The 21,490-nt window shown below is 48.0% G+C and overlaps 1 protein-coding gene across 1 annotated transcript in view; it reads left to right on the forward strand.

Annotated features, from left to right (window-relative positions):
• Positions 1–21,490, forward strand: part of PLEKHN1 (pleckstrin homology domain containing N1) — a 77,502-nt gene that overhangs the window by 10,943 nt on the left and 45,069 nt on the right. The window contains 1 exon segment of the mRNA XM_015411678.1: positions 1,537–1,636. Within this exon segment, the coding sequence (XP_015267164.1) occupies positions 1,537–1,636 (100 nt within the window).

Below are 21,490 nucleotides of genomic sequence, written 5' to 3' on the forward strand. Positions count from 1 at the left end.
GGAAAAAGCAGCATGGGGTGAGAGGCTTAAGCGATCTCTTCCTCAGTTCTTATCAAACTTAAGAGTCCATGCAGCAGCTATTTAAGGGGGGGGTAAGGAAGCTCTGACTCAGCCTCCCAGTTTAGCCTTCCCTGCTTCTCCTATGAGAACCTCGTGGAGATTTGAATATTAGAACTCTGATCTGTAATCATCTAGCTAAATGCTCCAAAACTAAACCGCGTTGGTCAGGCCACGCCTGGAGTATTGTGTGCAGTTCTGGAGGTTTCACTTCAAAAAGGATGTGGACAGAATAGAGCGGGTGCAGAGAGTGACGAGGATGAACCAAGCCCTATGAGGAAAGGCTGATGGACTTGGGAATGTTTAGTCTGGAGAAGAGGAGGTTGAGGGGGGACAGGATGGCTCTCTTGAAGTCTTTGAAGGGCTGTCACTTAGAGGAGGGCCGGGAGCTGTTCCTGTTGGCAGCAGAGGAGAGGACTCGCAATAATGCCTTTAAATTAAGGGCGGGAAGGTACTGGCTGGATATTTGGGGGAAATTTTTTACAGGAAGAGTTGTGCAATAGTGGAATCAGCTGCCTCGGGAGGTGGTGAGCTCCCCCTCACTGGCAGTCTTCGAGCAGTGGCTGGACCAACACTTGTCAGGGCTGGGCCAGGCTGATCCTGCCTTGAGCAGGGGGTTGGACTAGATCAGTGGTGGCGAACCTATGGCACGGGTGCCAGAGGTGGCACTCAGAGCCCTCTCTGTGGGCACGCGTGCCATCGCCCCAGCCAGGCCCAGACCATCATTAAAGTGTCGAATTCTCTGCCAAATAATTTTAAGTAAATGAAAGCATTTGGGATTGCTTTCCTTACTTTGTTTGGATCATCTTAAGTTAATGTATGAGTTGTTTTCTCTAAAGTAAAACCTCAGTATTCAGGTTAAATTGCCATGTTGGCACTTTGCGATAAATAAGTGGGTTTTGGGTCGCAGTTTGGGCACTCGGTCTCTAAAAGGTTCGCCATCACTGGACTAGATGGACTGTGTGGCCCCTTCCAACTCGATGATTCTAGGATTCTATAAACACTGTGGCCTCCTGAAACTCACCTTCGAGTGAGGCTTTTGTTCTGCTTTTCTGGGTTTCTCTGCCTGATCTTGAAGTCTGTGTCCTGCTGGTACAGCTGTAAAGGGGGGGGGGAAGGTGTCAGATTAACGTTGCAATTTGGAACAACACTTATTTTTATTTTATGTTCACCTTAACTCTGTCCTTAGGAAGACAAAATCCTCCCAAACTACCAGCCCATCCATTTTGGGAAGTTACAGCCTAAAAGCCTTGCTTTGTGTGAGAACAAATAAAACAAAGCCAGAAAACTAACAAGCGGCCTCTGCTAAGCCTCTCACGTGCTTGATTGCCAGAGATTTATGAGGCCCGGACACTTAGAAGGCCTGGACACCTCAGACGCTCCTGACAAAACTTGCTAATTTGACCCTGGCGCCTCTCCCGGCTTCCTTTGTTTGCTTGCCTTGATCTTACATGAATATGCCTTTTTATTGCTTTGTAGACAAGAGAGCAAGAAAAAGCTGGCCGGCCTCTTTGGTTTAGAACCAGGACAGGAGAGAGACGTCACCTCAGACAAGATACTCCAGTATATTCCCGGAAAGGCAAGTATTGCCACAGATCCTAGGGGGGTGGGTGGGTTGTGAGGTGGCTGACTTATTATTAATAATATATGCTCTGCTAATGCCATGCTGCAGTCTTGTTTGTTTTTCGCGTCCTCTTTGTGAGATCAGTCACTATTATCCCTATTTTACCTCAGACAAAACTGAGTCTGAGAGATTGAGAGCCGATTTAGAGTCCAGGGGCACCTTTAAGACCAACAAAGGTTTATTCAAGGTAGGACCTTTCGTGTGTGAAGCACACTTTCCCAAATACATTGGAATGGCAGATGAGGTTCTAAACTTATAGACACTGTATTTGAAAAAGCGTGCTTTGCACATGAAAGCTCATACCTTGAATGAACCTTTGTTGGTCTTAAAGGTGCCACTGGACTCTAAATTCATTCTACTGCTTCAGACCAACACGGCTGACTACCTGGATCTATCTTCATGAGAGATGGAGACTTAACAAAGGCAACTGGCAGTGTTTGGCTGAGTGGATGTAGTTTGAAGCCACAAAAACTCTCCCTAAGTCTAAAGCCACAGTTGCTGGTACAAATTGGTTTTACTGCACCTTAGACTCACAGGTTTGTGGCATAATCTTTTGTGCCACCATAAGTGCCTAGGGAGGTGGTGAGCCCCCCCTCCCTGGCAGTCTTTAAGCAGCGGCTGGACAAACCCTTGTCAGGGATGCTCTAGGCTGATCCTGCATTGAGCAGGCGGTTGGAATAGGTGGCCTGTGTGGCCCCTTCCAGTTCTGTGGTCCTATGATTATAAGTCTGTGAAACTTCCAAGTTACCAAAAGGCTGCTTTCTTTCTTCTTTTCTTTTATGGCGACATAGTAATGTGGTTACTCTACTGGTCTAAGCTATTAAACTCTCATGCCATACTCAAAGGTCCATCAGTGGCTATTAGCCACAAGGCATAGATGGAACACTATGTCTGAGGCAGTGATGCTCTGTATTCTTGGTGCTTGAGGGGCAAGAGTGGGAGGGCTTCTGGAGTTCGGGCCTTGCGGGTGGACCTCCTGATGGCCCCTGAGTGTTGGACTGGCTGGATCATTGGCCTGATCCAATATGGCTTACGTTCTTATGTCTGGGGCAGTGATGTTCTGTATTCTTGATGTTTGGGGGGCAACAGTGGGAGGGCTTCTGGAGTTCTGGCCCCACTGGTGGGCCTCCTGATGGCACCTGGGTTTTGGCCACTTTGTGATACAGAGTGTTGGACTGGGTGGGCCATTGGCCTGATCCAATATGGCTTCTCTTATATGAATTCTGGGGAAAGGGGGGCCTGAAACTTTGGGGACTGGGGTGATCTTGGAGCAGCTAGATTTGAGTCTAGTAGCACCTTAGAGGTCAACAAGATTTTCGGAGTATAATATATATATTTTGGGGCGATCTTGAGTGAATCATGTCTTGCTTTCAACCTAACCTAATTCATGGGTTGTTTGGGAAGACAAAGTCTGCCAGCCAGATCACCTTGGGGAATATAAAGAATAGGAATGAATGATTGAGATATCTCAAGTGGAGACTGCTGCCTCATTGAACTACAATTTTCAGAGGCTTTGGGGAAGTAAGTTTGCCAACCTCCAGGCAGGGCCTGGAGATCTCACAGAATCAGAACTCATCTTCAGGCAACAGAGATCAGTTCCACTAGAGAAAATGGCTTCTTTGGAAGCTGGACTCTATGGAATTATATCCCACTCAGGTCCCACTCCTCCCCAAACCCTTCCCTCCCCAAGCTTCACCCCCAAAGTCTCCATGTATTTCCCAACCCAGAACTGAGAACCCTGTGGGAAACAATGCCATGATTACACTTCTGCCCAGGGCTATTTTTGTGCAGGAACGCACAGGAACGGAGTTCCGGCTGGATCCCGAGTTGGCCACGCCCAGCAGGAACTCATTAGCATAACAGGCCACACCCAACAGCAGAAACTCATTAGGATTGTCTACATTAGGGGTGTGTGGCCTAACATGCAAAGGAGTTCCTGCTCCAAAAAAAAGCCCTGGGTTTTGACAACAAACAAGGTAAACAGAATAAGAAGGGGAAGGTGGGTGTGGCTGGATGACCACACTTCTGGCAACATGGGGGTGCAGCCTGATGTGCTAATGAGCTGTGATGTCAGGGGTGTGGCCTATTATGCTAATAAGTTCCTGCTGGGCTTTTTCTACAAAAAGAGCCCTGGGCCTATTACAATTAACTTCCAGACCACCAAGATCAGTTCCCCGGGAGAAAATGGCTGCTTTGGAGGGTAGGCTCTATAGCAGGAGTGGCCAAGCTTGCTTAATGTAAGAGCCAATAGAACAAATGTCAGATGTTTGAGAGCAGCGAAACATTAACAACTATATTACACTCACATTTTTATCGGAAAATATGGAAATTTGCTTTTTACTAACATTAAAGTGAGACTGCCAGAAATAGAAACAAAAGGTAAAAACATGATACTGATAATGATATTTATTTGTCCAATGATATTTTTTTTGTTTGCTAATCATATTTATTTGTTTTAAGAGAGAAAGAGAGAGGTGGAAAGAAAGCAACTTTAAATGTGTTCTCCAAACCCCCCCCCCCCAATGCCCCCATGCCAGCCAGCTTGGCTTGGAGAAGGGATTTAAAGAGACAAATGCCTTCTCCAAGTTGGCTGACGGGGGAGGGGCGCTTTGAGGATGCATTTAAAGTTAAAGTTGCTTTCTTTCTCTGCTCCCTCCCCCACACTTCAAGCCTACCCAGGGAGGGGAACACTGGCTGGGGAAGGGAAGGCCGATCGATCGCGTAGGCATGCCTCCCCTTCGCCCTGCCAGGAGCCGCACAATATGTGTGAAAGAGCCACGTGAAGTGTGCAGTTTGGCCACCCCTGCTCTATAGCATTATAGCCTGCTGAGGTCCGGTCCCTCCCCTCCCCTCCCCAAATCGCAACTTCCCCAGGCTCCACCTCCCAAATCTCCAGGCATCCCCCAAACCCAGAGCTGGCAACCCTGTTCAGAAGGGGTATATTCAAGATCTTTCAGTCCTATTTTGGGAGAATTGGAGCGAGTCTTCAGCATTGGTTTCATAGTGAAAGTGCAATGTGTCCATCCGTCAGCCAGTGGACCTGCCACATTCATTGTAAGGACGTGCAAACTGTTAATTACCCGTATCTAAACTACACAGATTAGTCCGCTCACAGCCCGAATTTCTGCAGGAAGAATTCAGAACGGGGACCGAGTCCTCCTAGTTCTCACGCTGCCTTTCTGTGGGTGGAGATGGTGACAGAGCTCTGTCCCCAACCTGTAAGTCAGGAATTCTGGGCACGAAAAGGTGGAGAAGAAGGGTGGTTGGAAAAGGGATCATAGTGCTCTCCCTGTTCTTTGGAAAAGTCAGGAAACTAGTCAGTGGATGAAGCATGGCTGAGTCATTCTTCTCGGGGGTGCAAGGAGAGGTTGCACCCAGTCACTTAGCACCTGGGAAACCCGTAGCCAAACACAGCCCTACCTGAGAATAATTCCTAGAGAGGGCTGTCTGTTCCGTACCATGAAAGAGCTCCTGTATTCTTAAGAGGGGGGAGTTACAGCACAGGGCCACCGTAACTAGGGTTGCCAGTCACCAGGTGGGCCCTGGAGATCTGGCATTACGACTGATTTTGAGATGACAGAGATCAGTTCCTCTAGAGGAAAATGGCTAGGGCTGCCAAATCCCCCCGGGGGGTGAATTTCCCCCCCGCTTTGGAGGCCTGATTTCCGCCGCGGCGGAATCGGGCCCCGGGGGGAACTCCACCCCCCAAAGCTGCATCCCTTCCAGTGACGTTCTGGCGGCGTGCGCGTGCTTTGCGCGTGTGCATCCGCAGTCAGCTCCCGGACCGAGCAAACGCTCCCCCGCCAGTGAGTAAATAAGATTTGGCAACCCTAAAAATGGCTGCTTTGGAGGGTGGACTCAAGGACAGTAATGCCAGGCCTTTTTTCCTGGGGGAACACGCCAGTACGGAGTTCCGGAACCTCTTTGACAGAATTCCTTTTACGATGTTTAAAAGTTCATGAGTTTTCGGTTATACAGACTGAAAACTTCATTCCCCTCTTGAGAGTTCCAGCACCTCTTTTCCCAATAAATAAAAAGCCCTGGGCAGCAGTATACCCTGCTGAGATGCCTCCTCTCCCCATACCCCACCCTCCCCAGGCGCCAAGTCCAAATCGCCAGGAATTTCCTGACCCACCACAACCATTTTAGGAGAACAGGGCCATGGACAGTGTGCACAGCCACAAAGCAAGGCAGGGTCAAATGGGACTTCTGGAAGGGAAAGATTCCCCTCTGCACACACCTTTTCTTCAAATCACTCTAGGCTTGGAGTGTGGGAGACGTTCCTCCCTTGATGTCATGGCACCTTTACGTTTAGTAGGCTGACTGGTTGATCTGTTTCGTTCTATATTCACAAGAAGAAGAAGAGAGGAGATTCGATTCATACCCCGCCCTTCACTACCCGAAGGAGTCTCAGAGTGGCTTACAATCTCCTTTCCCTTCCCCTCCCCACAACAGACACCCTGTGAGCAGTGTTCCCTCTAAGCTGAGATTGTGTGAGCTAGCTCACAGTTTTTTAGCCTCTGGCTCACACATTTTTGTCTCAGCTCAGGAAGGAGGGCTCCAGAGCAAACAAATGTATGCAGGAGCCAAATCGCCTGCTCACAACTTTAATGCCAGTAGCTCGCAAAATAGAATTTTTGCTCACAAGACTCCACTGCTTAGAGGGAAGCTGTGAGCAGTGTTCCCTCCAAGCTGAGTTAGTGTCAGCTAGCTCACAGTTTTTTAGCCTCCGGCTCACACACTTTTGTCTTGGCTCAGGAAGGATGGCTCCAGAGCAAACTAATTTATGCAGTAGCCAAATTGCTCACCCACAACTTTAATGCCAGTCGCTCACAAAGTTGAATTTTTGTTCACAATGCTCCACAGCTTAGAGGGAGCATTGCCTGTGAGGTCGGTGGGGCCGAGAGAGCTCTTTCAAGGACTGCTCTTGAGAGAACAGCTCTGAGAGAGCCATGACTAGCCCCAGGTCACCCAGTTGGCTGCATGTGGAGGAGCAGGGAATCAAACCCGGTTCTCCCAGAGTCCACGCTCCTAATCACTACACCAAACTGGCTACAGCTACCACCAATGCATATGTTCTTTAGGAGGAAGAGTGTTCTATGCTATAGGGAGCACACAAGACAGAGACATCGGGATGCCAGCCTCCAGGTGGGTCCTGGGGAACCCCTGGAATTACAGCTCATTTCCAGGCTACGGAGATCAGTTCCCCTGGAGAAAATGGATGCTCTGGAGGGTGGCCTCTGTGGCATTGTACCCCACTGAGGTCCCTGTCCTCCCCAGGCTCCATCCCTTAATCTCCAGGAGTTTCCCAACCTGTATCTGGCCACCCTTCCCCCCCCCCCAACCTCCAGGTGGGACCTCCAGTTCTCACAGAATTATAGATTCTAGCTTAAACCCCCTGCCAACTTCCCCCACCACATGCACTGCTCCCAAATGTCTAGGAATTCCCCAAGGTGGAGCTGGCCACCGTACTGTCCTCTGTTGTTTTCCTAGTATCAAATGGTCCCTCAGAACTGCTTGGGGTAATCATATAAGCAGTCTTTATGCCCCCCCCCCCCCTTCAAACAGGGAACAGACAATGTTATGGACAGCTTAAATTATTGGAATAGGACCAGGGAAACCCAGGTTCAGATCCCTGCTGGGGAGATGATAATATCTGGAGAGAATGTCATGTCTGGTGTTGCCCTTAGCCAGTCATTCCCTCTCAGCCTAAGTTGTCTCACAGGGCTGTTGTGAGGATAAAATGGAAGATGGGGGAACTACGTACATTGCCAGTTTGGTGTAGTGGTAAAAAGCGCGGACTCTGATTTGGGAGGACTGGGTTTGAGTCCCCACGCCTCTACATGCAGCTGCTGGGGTGACTTTGGGTCAGTCATAAGTTCTTTCAGAGCTGTTCTCTCAAGGACAGTTCTGGAGAGACCTCTCTCAGCTCCACCTACCTCAAAGCATGTCTGTTGTGGGGAGGGGAAGGGAAAGGAGATTATAAACCACTCTGAGACTCCTTTGGGTAGTGAAGGGTATAAATCCAATCTCCTCCTCCTCCTCCTCCTCCTCCTTTTTCTTGAAGGAAAGGCGGGATAAAAGCAATTTGTATTACTGCATATAATCAGTTTTTACTACTGCAATGGAATCCAGAAGACAAGCAATGTACAAAGGTTGTGTCTATGAGGGTTATATATAATACATTTTGCCCCCTTATCACCACTGTACACTAGGCTTACCATATTCTGAAAAGCAAAAAAGAGGATATATTTCTCAACTGACTACTTCAAACAAATGATCTCATTTGAAATACCCCTACTCTTTAAGGCATGATAATTGCTCCTAACTTGGAATATTCCTAACCCTCCAACCCAAAAAGAGGACATTTGCATCAGTTTTGTAAAAAGAGCCCAAAAGAGGATGGACACACAAAAAAGAGGACATGTCCTCTAAAAAGACGACATCTGGTAACTCTACTGTACACCGAAAACAGTTTCTTAACATTCTTGGTGTCCTTAGTGCCTGAGGCAGAAGGAAGTATCAGTAACTTGCCTGAGGCGAAGGCAGAAAATTTGAACTCGCAGCTTAGGCCGTGACTGCTGGCCTGGCCTGTACATCCTGTCTTGCAGTATTTCCCAAGTCCAGTTGCTCATGTCCTGAAACAAATAATAATAATAATAAAAAAAACAATTTGGGTATGACAAAGACACAGGAGGAATCCAGATTACCTTTTTTAAAAACTTCCTTTTTTGTTTATCAGGGAGGGGCACTGTTTAGAGCCCTTCCCTGACGCAACAGCCTGTCCAAAGTTGACATCCTTCTTGTTCGGCAGTTGTCCTTGATGATTAAACTCTAAGTCACTCCAACTTCTCCTAGCCGGGGTCTAAAGGAGTTTAATTTTTAACTTGTCTCGCTTGTAGGCTGAGACGGAGCAAAACAAGATGTGTTCAGGCCTCGTTCCTGGAGAGGAACTGATTTTCAAAATTCACTCATGTAAATGCTGAGAGAAATCAAAAAGCATCAAAACCTCCACTGAGATTAATTGGAATGTAGGTCTGGCATGGCAAATGTTAAACAGTGCGGGGAGGGGGGATAGTACTGAAAATAAAGCACAAAACTGGTTTCTTTTTTATATTTAAATACAGATACCTGAGTGTTTGCTGCTTGAGAGCTTGACAGTATTTCATTTTCTTAACTATTATTTTTGAAAGGCAAAGCATCAGTCGGAGCTCTGTTCATGCACTTTAGAAACAACTGTATGGGGATTTGAATCTATGAAGCAAATCCTGTGATATCCCTGAAATATTTTAAACAAATTATTGGCCGCGTTTCCCCACAGAGGCAATGCCTGAGGCGTTTCTCAAAACCTCAGGCCAAAGTAGATGACAGGCAAAGACACATGATCAGCTATGTGTGTTTACTCAGACTTAAGTCCCACTTTGATCACTGGGAGTTAACTTTTCTCAGATTAGTTTGCATAGGATTGACTCGGTATACCGGCGTGGTACTAGTTTGAGTCTTTGGTCTGAGATCTGGGAGACCCAGGTTCGAATCCCCACTTTGGAGTTTGCTAGGTGACGTCAGGCCATTAATTCTTTCTCAGCCTGACCTACCTCTCAGGATTGTTGTTTTGGGTCCCCACTGGGGAGAAAAGCCATGATATAAATAGCTAAATAAACGGGGAGAAGGTGAGGGGTGTTTTAGCCATTTCCTCAGATATTTTCCTGACGGGGTGCATTTTAGCTCTGAGGTGAATAGCTGCTTGTTGAGGGAAGGAAGTTTACCCAGGAAACAGGTTAACCTGAGCACTGCCCCCTCAGACAAAAGAATAAAAATAAAATAAAATGTAAGATGCGTGTGGGGGTTCCAAAATGCAATACCTTTGATAAGTAATGAGAGGGAAATTATTATTACCTCAGATTTCCTCTGTGGGAGTAAGGCGTGAACTAGGCCCTGGCGTCCCCTGTTTATCATGCACAATTAGGCACCACTTGGCATCTGTGCGCGTAGAATGCACTATGAATTTCAGGATGTGTTATGCAAACACGGAGACATGTTTATGCTGGTACTGGAAACTCTGCCCCCAACCCCATGTACCCACCCATCTGCCCCCCTTCTGCCCTATTCAGGCCTTAATTCACCCTTATGAGGTAAATTGTCACAGGTAATATTATGTGGTTTGAGTTGCCTAACTAAAACTGAGAACTCCACAACCTTGATATCTCCCATTGAAAGGAAGAAACATATAAATGTCTCCTTTTCAGCTTTTGTCTGAGTCATCAGAATAGAGTTGCCAGGTCAGGGTTGGAAAATACCTGGAGACTTTGGGGGTGGAGCCAGGAGAGGGCGGGGTCTGGGGAGGGGAGGGGCCTCAGCATAGTACTATGCCGTAGAGTCCACCCTTCAAAGCAGCCATTTTCTCCAGGGGAACTGATCTCTGTCAGCTGGAGATCAGTTGTAAAAGCGGGAGATCTCCACGCCCTACCTGGAGGCTGGCAACCCTACATCAGAATGTACGGTTGCCAGTTCCAGATTGGGAAATTCCTGGAGATTTGGGGCTGGGGCCTGGGGAAGCTGGAGTTTGGGGAGGGGAGTGAGGGACCACAGTGGGGTTTTAAGCCATAGAGTCCACCCTCCGAAACAGCTATTTTCTCCAGGGGAACTGATCTCTGTGGTCTGCAGATCAGTTGTCATTCTGGGAAGACTCCAGACCTCTCAAACAAGCAGCTAGCATGTTCCCTCTAAGCTGAGTGAGTGTGAGCTAGCTCACAGTTTTATAGCCTCCAGCTCACACATTGTTGTCTTCGCTCAGGAAGGGATGGCTCCAGAGCAAACTAATTTATGCAGTAGCCAAATCGCTCGCTCACAACTTTAATGCTCGTCGTTCACAAAGTAGAATTTTTGCTCACAAGCAGGGCTTTTTTTGTAGAAAAAGCCCAGCAGGAACTCATTAGCATAATAGGCCACACCCAACAGCAGACACTCATTAGCATATTAGGCCACACCCTTGACAGCACAGTCCATTAGCATATTAGGCCGCACCCCCATGTTACCAGAAGCGTGGTCATCCAGCCACACCCACCTTTTGCTTCTTATTCTGTTTACCTTGTTCATTGTCAAAACCCTGGGCTTTTTTGTAGCAGGAACTCCTTTGCATGTTAGGCCACACACCCCTAATGTAGCCAATCCTAATGAGTTCCTGCTGGGTGTGGCCAACTCAGGAGCCAGCCGGAACTCCGTTCCTGTGTGTTCCTGCCCAAAAATAGCCCTGCTCACAAGGCTCCACAGCTTAGAGGGAGTATTGGCAGCTAGTCGTGGGCAAATTCTGTCCCAAATCTGAGCTTTTTCTACGTTGTGTGTGGAAGAACATTAGGAACTCTGTGTCAGTTGTGTGATATGCCCTACATTCTGATAACTCAGACAAAAGCTGAAAAGGGGAAATGTATATGTTTTTTCCTTTAAATGGAAGGGAGGAAGGTTATGGAGTTCTCAGTTAGGCAACTCAAACCACATAATATTACCTCTGACAGGTAACACATGTGTAGTACTTAGCCAGTGCATATATCTGAAGTCAGTGGTTTATGTGGAACTGCATTAAAAACACACACACACACACCTGTAAAGGATTTACGCTATGAACATGGCCACAATTGTGGACTGGCGGGCGAACTAGAGTTTTATCTGAAATGAATCAGAACGACCTAACTGTTATATGTGAATAGGACAGTGTGGTATCTTTGTAATATACCCAGTCGTTCAGTCTTTATCAGAGGAGGAGGAGGATATTTTATTTATACCCTGCCATTCACTACCTGAAGGAGCCTCAGAGTGGCTTACAATCCCTTTTCCTTCCCCTCCCCACAACAGACACCCTTTGAGGTAGGTGGGGGCTCAGAGAGCTCTCCAGAGAACTGCCCTTGAGAGAACAGCTCTAAGAGAACCTGTGACCGACCCAAGGTCACACCAGCAGCTGCATGTGAAGGAGTGGGGAATCAAACCCGGTTCTCCCAGATTAGAGTCTGCACTCCTAACCACTACACCAAACTGGCTCTCTTGTTCAGCAAGTTCAGAAATTCTTGATCTAGGTCAGAGCATGGTTGCTCCGTTTGGGGGAACCAGACAACCTAGGGTCGCCTGCCCTGGGTGGGAAAATACCTGGAGGTTTGGGGGTGGAGCCTGGGGAGGGTGGGGTTTGGGGAGGGGTGGGACCTCAGCAGGATACAATGCCATAGAGTCCACCCTCCAAAGCGGCCATTTTCTCCAAGGGAAACAATCTCTTTCACCTGGAGGTCAACTGTAATAGCGGGAGACCTCCAGGTGCCACCTGGAGCTTGGCAACCTTAAGACAACCGTACCTTCCCAGTCTCATTTTCCCATTTTGTGCCATACCCTTTTATTTGTCCGCTAAAATAAATTACTTTCCTAGGATGCGCCTTTATTGCAGCCTCTGCCAGTCTACAAACTTTGCTCTATAAACCCACACCAGCAATCTTTAATCAGATCTCTGCCAGCCCAACTAGGACACTATCTGTAGCTGCCATCTAGCAAAACTGGGTATACCTTGTAACCCACGGTTTATACAAAGCAGGCGGGTGCTGGATTCCGATTGGCCTGAGAAGCCTGGGAACCCTGGAAAGATGAAATCTAGCAGCTACTTAACGGCCTGGAGGGTGTCTAATTACATGTGGGTGTGCAGTTGTGGAAACACCAAAATAGGTGGTGTGTCGAGGGGGTGTGAGAGCCAGGTGGAAGAAGCCATTTGAAAATTCCCCACCTTCTTCCCTTCAGAAAGCCCAAACTTTCCTCAGTCACTGCCAATGATTAGGGAACATCAGGTACATTATGGGTATGATTATACATTTGAATAGCGCCAGCCGTTTTCACGTTTCTTGTGAACGCACATCTGATACGGTATGCCTGCAAGTCACCACACATCCTGGAAAACGGTGACATTCTGATTTGTAATTTTCTATATGTTAATATATTTGATTTAGCCACTCTAGAATACCAGCAGTTCCAAAACAGTGTGCTAGGAAAGAACTGCTAAGAAAAATAATGGGAAAAGCACCTATGAGTCCAAAACACCCAGCTCACATAAGAGGCTGCCCGCCATGTCTCTGCGTGATATCCAGTTGTAAACATTCCTTCTTCCCAACTACTGGGTGTGATTTCTACTGTATTGCATCAGGTATGAGTGGATCACTCAGTCACTCCTAATACAGCAGAATTACAAAATAGAAACACATAGAAGGGAGGACTCAGAGTAGATAGCTTGTACCTTTATGCCCTCTTTGGGTATCAAAGCAATGTGTGTCTCCAAAATTAATTCAGGGGGGGGAGTGCTTTGGCTATTAGAAATTTGGGAAACATGCTATCTGCTTTTGCAGCGCATCTTAAAGGTAAAGGTTTCCCTTGCCCGAAAGCCAGTCAAATCCGACTCTAGGGTTGCGGTGCTCATCTCCGTTTCAAAGCCGAAGAGCCAGCGCTGTCCGAAGACGTTTCCGTGGTCATGTGGCCGGCATTACTAAACACCAAGGCGCACGTAACGCTGTGACCTTCCCACCGAAGTGGTACCTATTTATCTACTTGCAATTTCTTGCTTTCAAACTGCAAGGTTGGCAGGAGCTGGAACTAGAGACGGGAGCTCACCCCGTCATGCGGCACCCGGGTCTCGAACTGCTGAACTACCGACCTTCCACAGCCTGCAGTCCAGCGTCTTAACCACTTGAGCCACCGCAGCTCCACGCAGCGCATCTTAGGCTCTGTTAAATTATAATTACTGGCTCTCTGCTTTTCAGCAGCTTTATGTTCCTACTGTAGAGAAAGCGGAACGCAATGACCCATGACTATCCTAATGAAAGGTTATCCTTAATCATTAAGCACTGGGAAAACAATCTTTAGGTTAAATATACTCCTCCCGCCTGCAGCTTGTTATGGGGAATGAAATCCACCCCTTGTGCGATCCTTTGCTGATTTCTGGGCCCACCAAGGAAACTCATTATTGCAGGTCCTGATTGAGCTGCCTAGGATCTCAGCTGTGATACGGCAGAAGGTGGTAATTCCATTGTTCTGAGTGACTCTTGTCAGACTGATTAGGATAAAGGCGTGCCCTTAGTGTGACACATCCCGCACTTTTCGGCAGCTGTGCTTTCACTTGGGTGTTTCCACAGACCAACGCTGAAACCAAAGCAAATGTGATTTGGGAGAATCCCGAAACTCACGGCAGTAGTCCCGTGATCGAGTGTCTTTCCTAAATTGAAGCTGAGCAGAACTGAACAGGGCGGGGAAAACTGTAGGCACAACAGTTGGGGAAACTGTGGGCACAACGGGTTTCCTCGGGAAGCGGTAGGCTCTCCTCCTTTGCCATCTAGCCTCTGTTTCAAAACCTCCAACCTGACAGCAATGCTGATTCTGTGAATGTAGGCATATCACGAGGGGAGGGGGCAGGAAGGGTTGCATCAGTTGCTCATTTCTCGTGGCCCTTTCTTACGCGCCCAGGGAAACACCGATTACCACTTTGGGGTCAGGAAGCCATTTTTCTCCAGGTTAGTTTGGCTGAGGATCCTGGAGGGGTTTTTTTCCCCATCTTCTGGGCGTGGAACAGCGGTCACAGCGTGTGTGTGGGGGAAGGTATTTCTGCATTTCTTGCATTGTGCAGGGGGTTGGACTAGATGACCCTGGAGGCCCCTTCCAACTCTATGATTCTATGAATTCTAGGGCAGTATGGAAGACGGTAACCAATGCACAGGTGTTACTTAATTTGAATGGTCTGGGTATGAGAACCAGGTTCTGTATGATGCGTAGGGTGGCCAACCTCCAGGTGATGACCGAAAATCTCCTGGGATTACAAGTGATCTCCACGTGACAGAGATCAGTTCCCCCGGAGAAGATGAAAGCCTCGGAAGGTGGACTCTGTGGCATTGTGTCCCACTGAAGTCCTTCCCCTCCCCAAATCCTGCTGTCCTCAGACTCCACCCCCCCCCCAAATCCAGGTATTTCCCAACCCAGAGCTGGCAACCCTGGTGGAATTAGTAAAACCACGTGGGTCACTGCCAGTGTATGTATATTTTCATTCCTTCACATTTCCATCCTGTCCTTCCAGAAATGTCTCATTTTATCCTCCAGAACCCTCTGAGGTCGGAAATGGCGCCTTCTCTAAGATTACCCTATGAACACTAATGCAAAGCAAAGATTTCCCATCTCCTACAACTAAATGTCATCCCAGTATTGCACCAGCCATATTCTCCCCATTCCTTCTTTTAAAAAAGAGAAATCTCCCTTTCAGCTCTGCTTGGAACTCCTTTATTGTCAGCTGCTGCATATTTATTTTATCTCTTCCAGCGCTGGCAGCTGATCAATAAAGCCAGCAGCAAATATTTAATCTTCTTTTCCTTGTACTTTAATTGCCCCTCTGTGAAACTGCTAACTGCTGTTTAGTAGCTTTCCACCTCCAGATGCTTGCTCTCTGGTGCCCTATCGAGTCTAATTTATCCTTGTGGAATGTTCCTAATAGTGGGGTGGAAAGGTAGCTTATTGTCACAGGGAGAGTAAGAGCATCACTGTGGTTGTAAATGGCGATATTCCCTAAGAGCTCTGTATAAATTGAACAAAAAGCTGGTTACGAATGCACACTTTCGACCCACTTTAGCAATCGTCTGCAAGTGGGTTTTGTCGTTTTGCACAGTAAAATCCAGTTGCAAAGTGGATTGGAAGTGCATTATTCAGTTTTTGTGAAAGCGCCAGTAGATATTCTCAAGGAAGAATTCAAAAATGTGCACACAGGTGGAGAAAGCAGCCAAAAATAATGAGTCAGGTGAGTAGCCGTGTTGGTCTGAAGCAATAAAACAAAGTTTGACTCCAGTGGCACCTTTAAGACCAACAAAGTTTAACTCTGGGTATAAGCTTTTGTGGACATGCACACTTCTTCAGAAATAATAAGTGAGATCATAGCTACCTATATATTTTGCATGATGAAGGATGCTGTGTATCTTGAGGCCATGCATATTCCAACAGCAACAGAAACAATCCTTATAAAATATCTGTCCTCTGTTTTCTTTGCACCCCAAGTGATCTCCTTAGTTGGTATGAAAACTAGAGTATCCCACAAGCATATCCCTGATTTCATCTATGAAATGTTAGAAGGCATGCACTGTCTTGAGCGTGGAGAGGTGCAAAAAGTAAAACGCAGGACTTTGACCATCCAGGTCTGAGTTCCAGAACTAAGTGTTACTGTGTGCATGCGCAGAATGTTCTCTCACCACTGTTGTTCTTTGTCGGGTATCATTTTGCCGAGGTAATTGGTCACTTCTGAGCTCCAGCAAGTCCCATTTTGTAATGTTAGCAAGTTTCCCGACTGTTAGCAAGTTTCCTGTTACATAACGTAAGAACATAAGAGAAGCCAATGTTAGATCAAGCCAACGGCCCATCCAGTCCAACACTCTGTCACACAGTGGCCAAAAATAAGGACATATGAAGAGCCCTGCTGAATCAGGCTAGTGGTCCATCTAGTCCACATCCTGTCTCACACAGTGGCCAACCAGTTCCTCTGGAGGGCCAACAACAGGGCACAGAGATCGAGGCCTTCCCCTGATGTTGCCTCCTGGCTCTGGGATTCAGAGGTTTATAAGAACATAAGAAGATCCCTGCTGGATCAGGCTAGTGGTCATAAGAACATAAGAGATGCCAATGTTAGATCAGGCCAAAGTCCCATCCAGTCCAACACCCTGTATCACACAGTGGCCAGAAATACCAGTGCCATCAGGAGGTCCACCAGTGGGGCCAGGACATTAGAAGCCCTCCCACTGTTTACCCCCCCCCCCCAAGCACCAAAAAGACAGAGCATCACTTGCCCCAGAGTCCCTATCTATACCTCGTGGCTAATAGCCACTGATGGACCTCTGCTCCATATGCTTATCTAATTCCCTCTGGAAGCCGTCCATGCTTGTAGCCGCCACCACCTCCTGTGGCAGTGAATTCCATGTGTGAATCACTCTTTGGGTGAAGAAGTACTTCCTTTTATCCGTTCTAACCCGACTGCTCAGCAATTTCATGGAGTGCCCACGAGTTCTTGTATTGTGAGAAAGGGAGAAAAGTACTTCTTTCTCTACCTGCCCAATCCCATGCATAATCTTGTAAACCTGTTCTATGAGATGATGCTCAAAAGCCATCTTGGGGGGGAGGGGGGAGTTGCAGCCAACCCTATAGAGTAGAGGTGTCAAACTCATGAGGGCCAGATCAGACATAAATGTCACTTTGCAGGGCCGGGCCATGTGTGCCATAAAACATAATTCCAGGTATCGGAGATATAAACTGTATAAAGGACAACAGCTGGTAAGCTCCATGTATCCTCACTGCAAGGCCCCATGGGCTGGGTGTGGGGTGCAGAGGAAAACTCACATGGACGGACTGGAGAGGCAGCAGTGCAGCGCTGGACAGATGCTCTCACGATGCTTGACGGCTGCAGACTACACCCCCCCCCAGCACTCCCTCCCTTGCATCAGTTGCTTGCGAGCTGCATAAGAGCCCTGTGCGGGTCGGTGCCGGCCCCCGGGCCTTATGCTGAACACCCCTGCCATAGAGTTTTCAAGGCAAAAGACATTCAGGGGTGGTTTGCCAGTGCCTGCGTAGCAACCCAAGACTTTCTTGGGCGTCTCCCATTCAAGTACTAATCAAAGCGGATCCTGTTTAGTTTCCAAGGTCTGATGAGACTGAGTGAGCCCAGGCCAAGCTCTTTAACATTGACAGAAAACGTTCTGAGAATTTAAAAAGTCACGAACGTAACACTGCATTCTGAACAAATCTGAAGACGGTGTTTTTCTCCTTGCCAGACCACTGGAGCCTCTTCCAAATGGTGTTATCTGTCTATAGGTGCCGCTGAGGGTTGTTGTTTTTTTAAATCCAATTAGGCCCAGCAAAGCCAAGGGAACACAAGATAAAAGGGGCTCACAAACAATTAACACCTTGTCACCAGTTAACCAGTTCCTCTCTTGCTGATGATGGCTGCTAAAGTGGGTGATGTAGGAGGTGAAGCCCATACCGGAGAGGTGAGGTAACGAAAGAGCACTCGGGAGCAGTGTCGGGCTGGCTATTAACTGCTGATCCTTCCATTTATCAAGGGCCCGACTTTGCAGCAGCTGTCTCCCTGGCACCGGCTGCTAGAAAGCAGGCCCATACGGATTAGGCAGAGATATGACCGGCTAACTTCTGCCCTCCTGGATCGTGCTGTGGGCCTCCGATTGGAGCCTAACGTTCAGCTTCAGGCGATGTGTGAACTTTTCCCTTTCTGACACTTGAGTTGCATACGTTTAGGTAGCCGTGAATCTTTTCCTATCTCCTTCAGCACAGGCCCTCCAAGGTTTGACAAGGGAGAAGATCCTGCAATTGCTCCCTGGCTGGAGAGAATTGACAGCTGAAGTTAATATAATAAGCCACATCATTGCTTTATGTTGTACCATTTGTCCCGTGATCTGTCTCTGATAAACAGGTCTTGCAGGTTTCTCATGCGGCTCCCACAACCTGCCACACCTATTTGGCAAAAAAAAAAATGACAGTGAAGCATTAGAAAGAAGTGTGTACAATAGTTCTTATACATGGCTTTCAACTTACTTTATTGGAAAGGCAATTGTCTGCTTCCAATCTCTGCTAACTGACAATGTCTGGTCCCTGTGCTGAGACACTGTTATGTATTACCTTATGTAGATAGCCTGAATGGAGAATGAACCTGAGCTTCAGTCACAAGCTTCATAGACTCCCAATATCCTAAAATCAACAACCTGATTGGCTGATGTTGTGGAACGGACCAATTAAGAAAGACTATGACTTTCGGCGGGAACAAACCCTATTGGTCTTTAGCGCTCACTCTTGATTGGACCTTAGTATTCTAGGGGTGTGGTTTAGCTAGTTCCAAATTGTATATAAATTGGGATTGTTCTGTGTGTGTGTTGTTGTGTTCTGAGAAATCGCTTTTGAGAAAGCTGCCTCAAAGGCCAGTATATAATAGACACCATAGCAAATAAGGTGTGACTGTAAGGCTAAATACATATAAAGAACTGGATGGAAAGAGACCTTCTATGTCCAAGCTGTGCAGAGCTCTTCTTTGGAAAGCAGCTGGGGGAATGTACACGACACCCATCGGCCTAAATTGAGACCTTGTTTTTTTGCCCAGGTCTGGCAACCTCTCGTGTGGGTCAAACTCAATTAGCGCCTTTTCAGACCACTTAGCTGGGTTAATCTTCGTGCTGCTTGTACAGGAGATTAATTTTAGCTTCTTTTTAAGCCCCCTCACCCGGCTTCTCTCCAGGGCTGTAAGCAAACAGTCCGCATGCCAGTAACACCCCCAGGCTGGCATGGAGACCCGGCAACAAACACTCCTCCCGTCTGACTTTGCCTAAACAGCGAGCGTCTCTGCTGATTCGGGTTGCCGGCTTTGATTGCAAAAACTATTGCTTCTTCTTCCCACTCCCCAGTCAACTCAGGGAGTGCAGGGGGGGGGGGGGGACAAGCTAGTCCAGGAGAGAAATCTGAAGGTTTGGGAATGCAGCCAGGCTGGTGGGGTCATGGGTGAAGTCAGGGCAGAAGTTGACCGGCCTGATGCAAAGCTGCCGTTGAACCTGGCAGGTTGTAATTAGAGTCAAGAGCGAGGCTGGGTGGGTTATTTATTTATTTATTATTTATTTTATTCAATTTATGTTATGGTTGGAATCAGAATAGAATCTGGTGGGTCTTATGCAGAGCTAATCCAGGATCTGGTAGATCACAGGTCAAACCAGGAAGGACTTGATAAGTTATGGTGGAGAGAAAGCCTGGCAAAATCTAATGGTTGAGGACAGGCTCTAGCTTCGCAGTTCCCAGTGCTTGTTATCTTTGAATAGTTTCCCCGGCTGGATCCATAAAACACTGCTTGATTGTGAATCTTTCGCTTATGTCTCTGGTGTAGTCACAGTTAAGAGTGGCAGACTCTAACATGGGAGAACCGGGTTTGATTCCCCACTCCTCTGCATGCAGCCAGCTGGGTGACCTTGGGTCAGTCACAGTTCTCTCAGAGCTGTTCTCTCAAGAGTAGTTCTCTCAAAGCTCTCAGCCCCACCTACCTCACAGGGTGTCTGTTGTTGGGAGGGGAAGGGGAAGGAGATTGTAAGCCGCTCTGAGACTCCATTGGGTAGTGAAGGGCAGGATATAAAACCAACTCTTCTTCATCTTCTGTCATCTTCGTCATCTTTGCTGTTGTCTTTGCCATCGTTGTCATCTTCGTCGTCGTCTTCTTTGTCTTCTCCTTCTCCTCCTCCTCCTCCTCCATATGCTTTGGGTGATGTCTGTAAACTTCATTTTCCGTGTGAACTGGACTCTGGTACAGGTTCAAACAGAAGGGAATGAAATCATGCACACCCCGAAGTTTGGGACTCGGTTGCTTTTAATTTGACAGAACTCCAAAGCAGGATTAGAAAGGAAAATGAAGATTGTGATAAACTAGAATAACCAGAGAAGGTTACGGAGGAGAATTGGGTGAGTGCAGGTGAGCACTCAGAGTACTGCTTCAGTACATTTTCTCACAGAAATACAAAAAAAAAAAAAAAAAAAAAAAAAGGTCTGCACACAGCCTATTAATTACAGAACCCAATTCTGGCACACCATGGCTCAGTGGTAGAGCATCTGCTTGGTATGCAGAAGGTCCCAGGTTCAGTCCCCAGCATCTCCAGTGAAAAAGGAGGGATCAGGCAGGAGGTGATGTGAAAGGCCTCTGCCTGAGACCCTGGAGAGCTGCTGCCAGTCTGAGCAGAATCATAGAATCATAGAGTTGAAAGGGTCCTCTGGGGCCATCTAGTCTAACACCCTGCACAATGCAGGAAATGCATAAATACCTTCCGCCTCACACACACCCAGTGACCCCTGCTCCATGCCCAGAAGATGACAAACCACTCCTCCAGGATCCCCGGCCAAACGGGCCTGGAGAAAAATTGTTGCCTGACCCCAAAGTGGCAATCTGCATTTCCCTGGGCGTGTAGGAAAGGGCCACGAGAACTAAGCCCTCATGCAACCCTTCCTGCCCTCCCTCTCACGATCTGCCTAAATTCACAGAATCAGCATTGCTGTCAGATGGCCATCTAAACCTCCTTTTCAAAACCTTTTGGTACTGGCATTAAAAAGTTCAGCAAAGTCACCACCTCCTCCCTCTCTCCCTCCCCAGAAACAAGAAACAGACACACCTGCACCTCCTCCGGCCCTCCCGACCTCTAAAAATGCAGCAAACCAACCGTTCTAGATCTGGCAAAGGCAGCAGGGTCAGGTTCTAGCCAAAATGACAGGGAGTAATGGCATTAGAATGGAGGCGTACGTTACTGACAACCAGGGGTCGTTTAGGAGAAAAAGAGCTAGGGGAACTCAGCATAACTCATTAGCATATGCCACACCCCCTGACATCACCGGAAATGTGTCATAAGGCCACACCTTTTGCCATCACCGGAAGTGTGTCATAAGGCCCGGCGGTGGACCTGCAAGGCCGGCGGGAGTGCGAGGAAGCCCCGCGAAGGGCCCCGCCCCCAACGGTCCTGGCTGCCAGCGGCGGCCTTGCAGCTCCACTGCCGAGCCCCATGAGTGGCCCGGCGGTGGACCTCCAAGGCCAGCGGGAGTGCAAGGAAGCCCCGCCAAGGCCCTCCCTGGCCCCAGGCAGGCAGGGGTGGGGAGAGGCGGAGAGGAAGCAACTTACCCTCCCTCTTCTCCTGCCTCCTCCTGTCTGAATGAGGGCCGAAAGCAGGGGGCGGGGCTTTGTCATGTGCCCCGCCTCCCCGCACCTCACCCGGGGGAACTGTGATCCCCCGCGATCCCCCCCAA

This window comes from Gekko japonicus, unplaced genomic scaffold, assembly GCF_001447785.1.
Source record: "Gekko japonicus isolate JY-2015 unplaced genomic scaffold, Gekko_japonicus_V1.1 scaffold76, whole genome shotgun sequence".
NCBI classification, from domain to species: Eukaryota; Metazoa; Chordata; class Lepidosauria; order Squamata; family Gekkonidae; genus Gekko; species Gekko japonicus.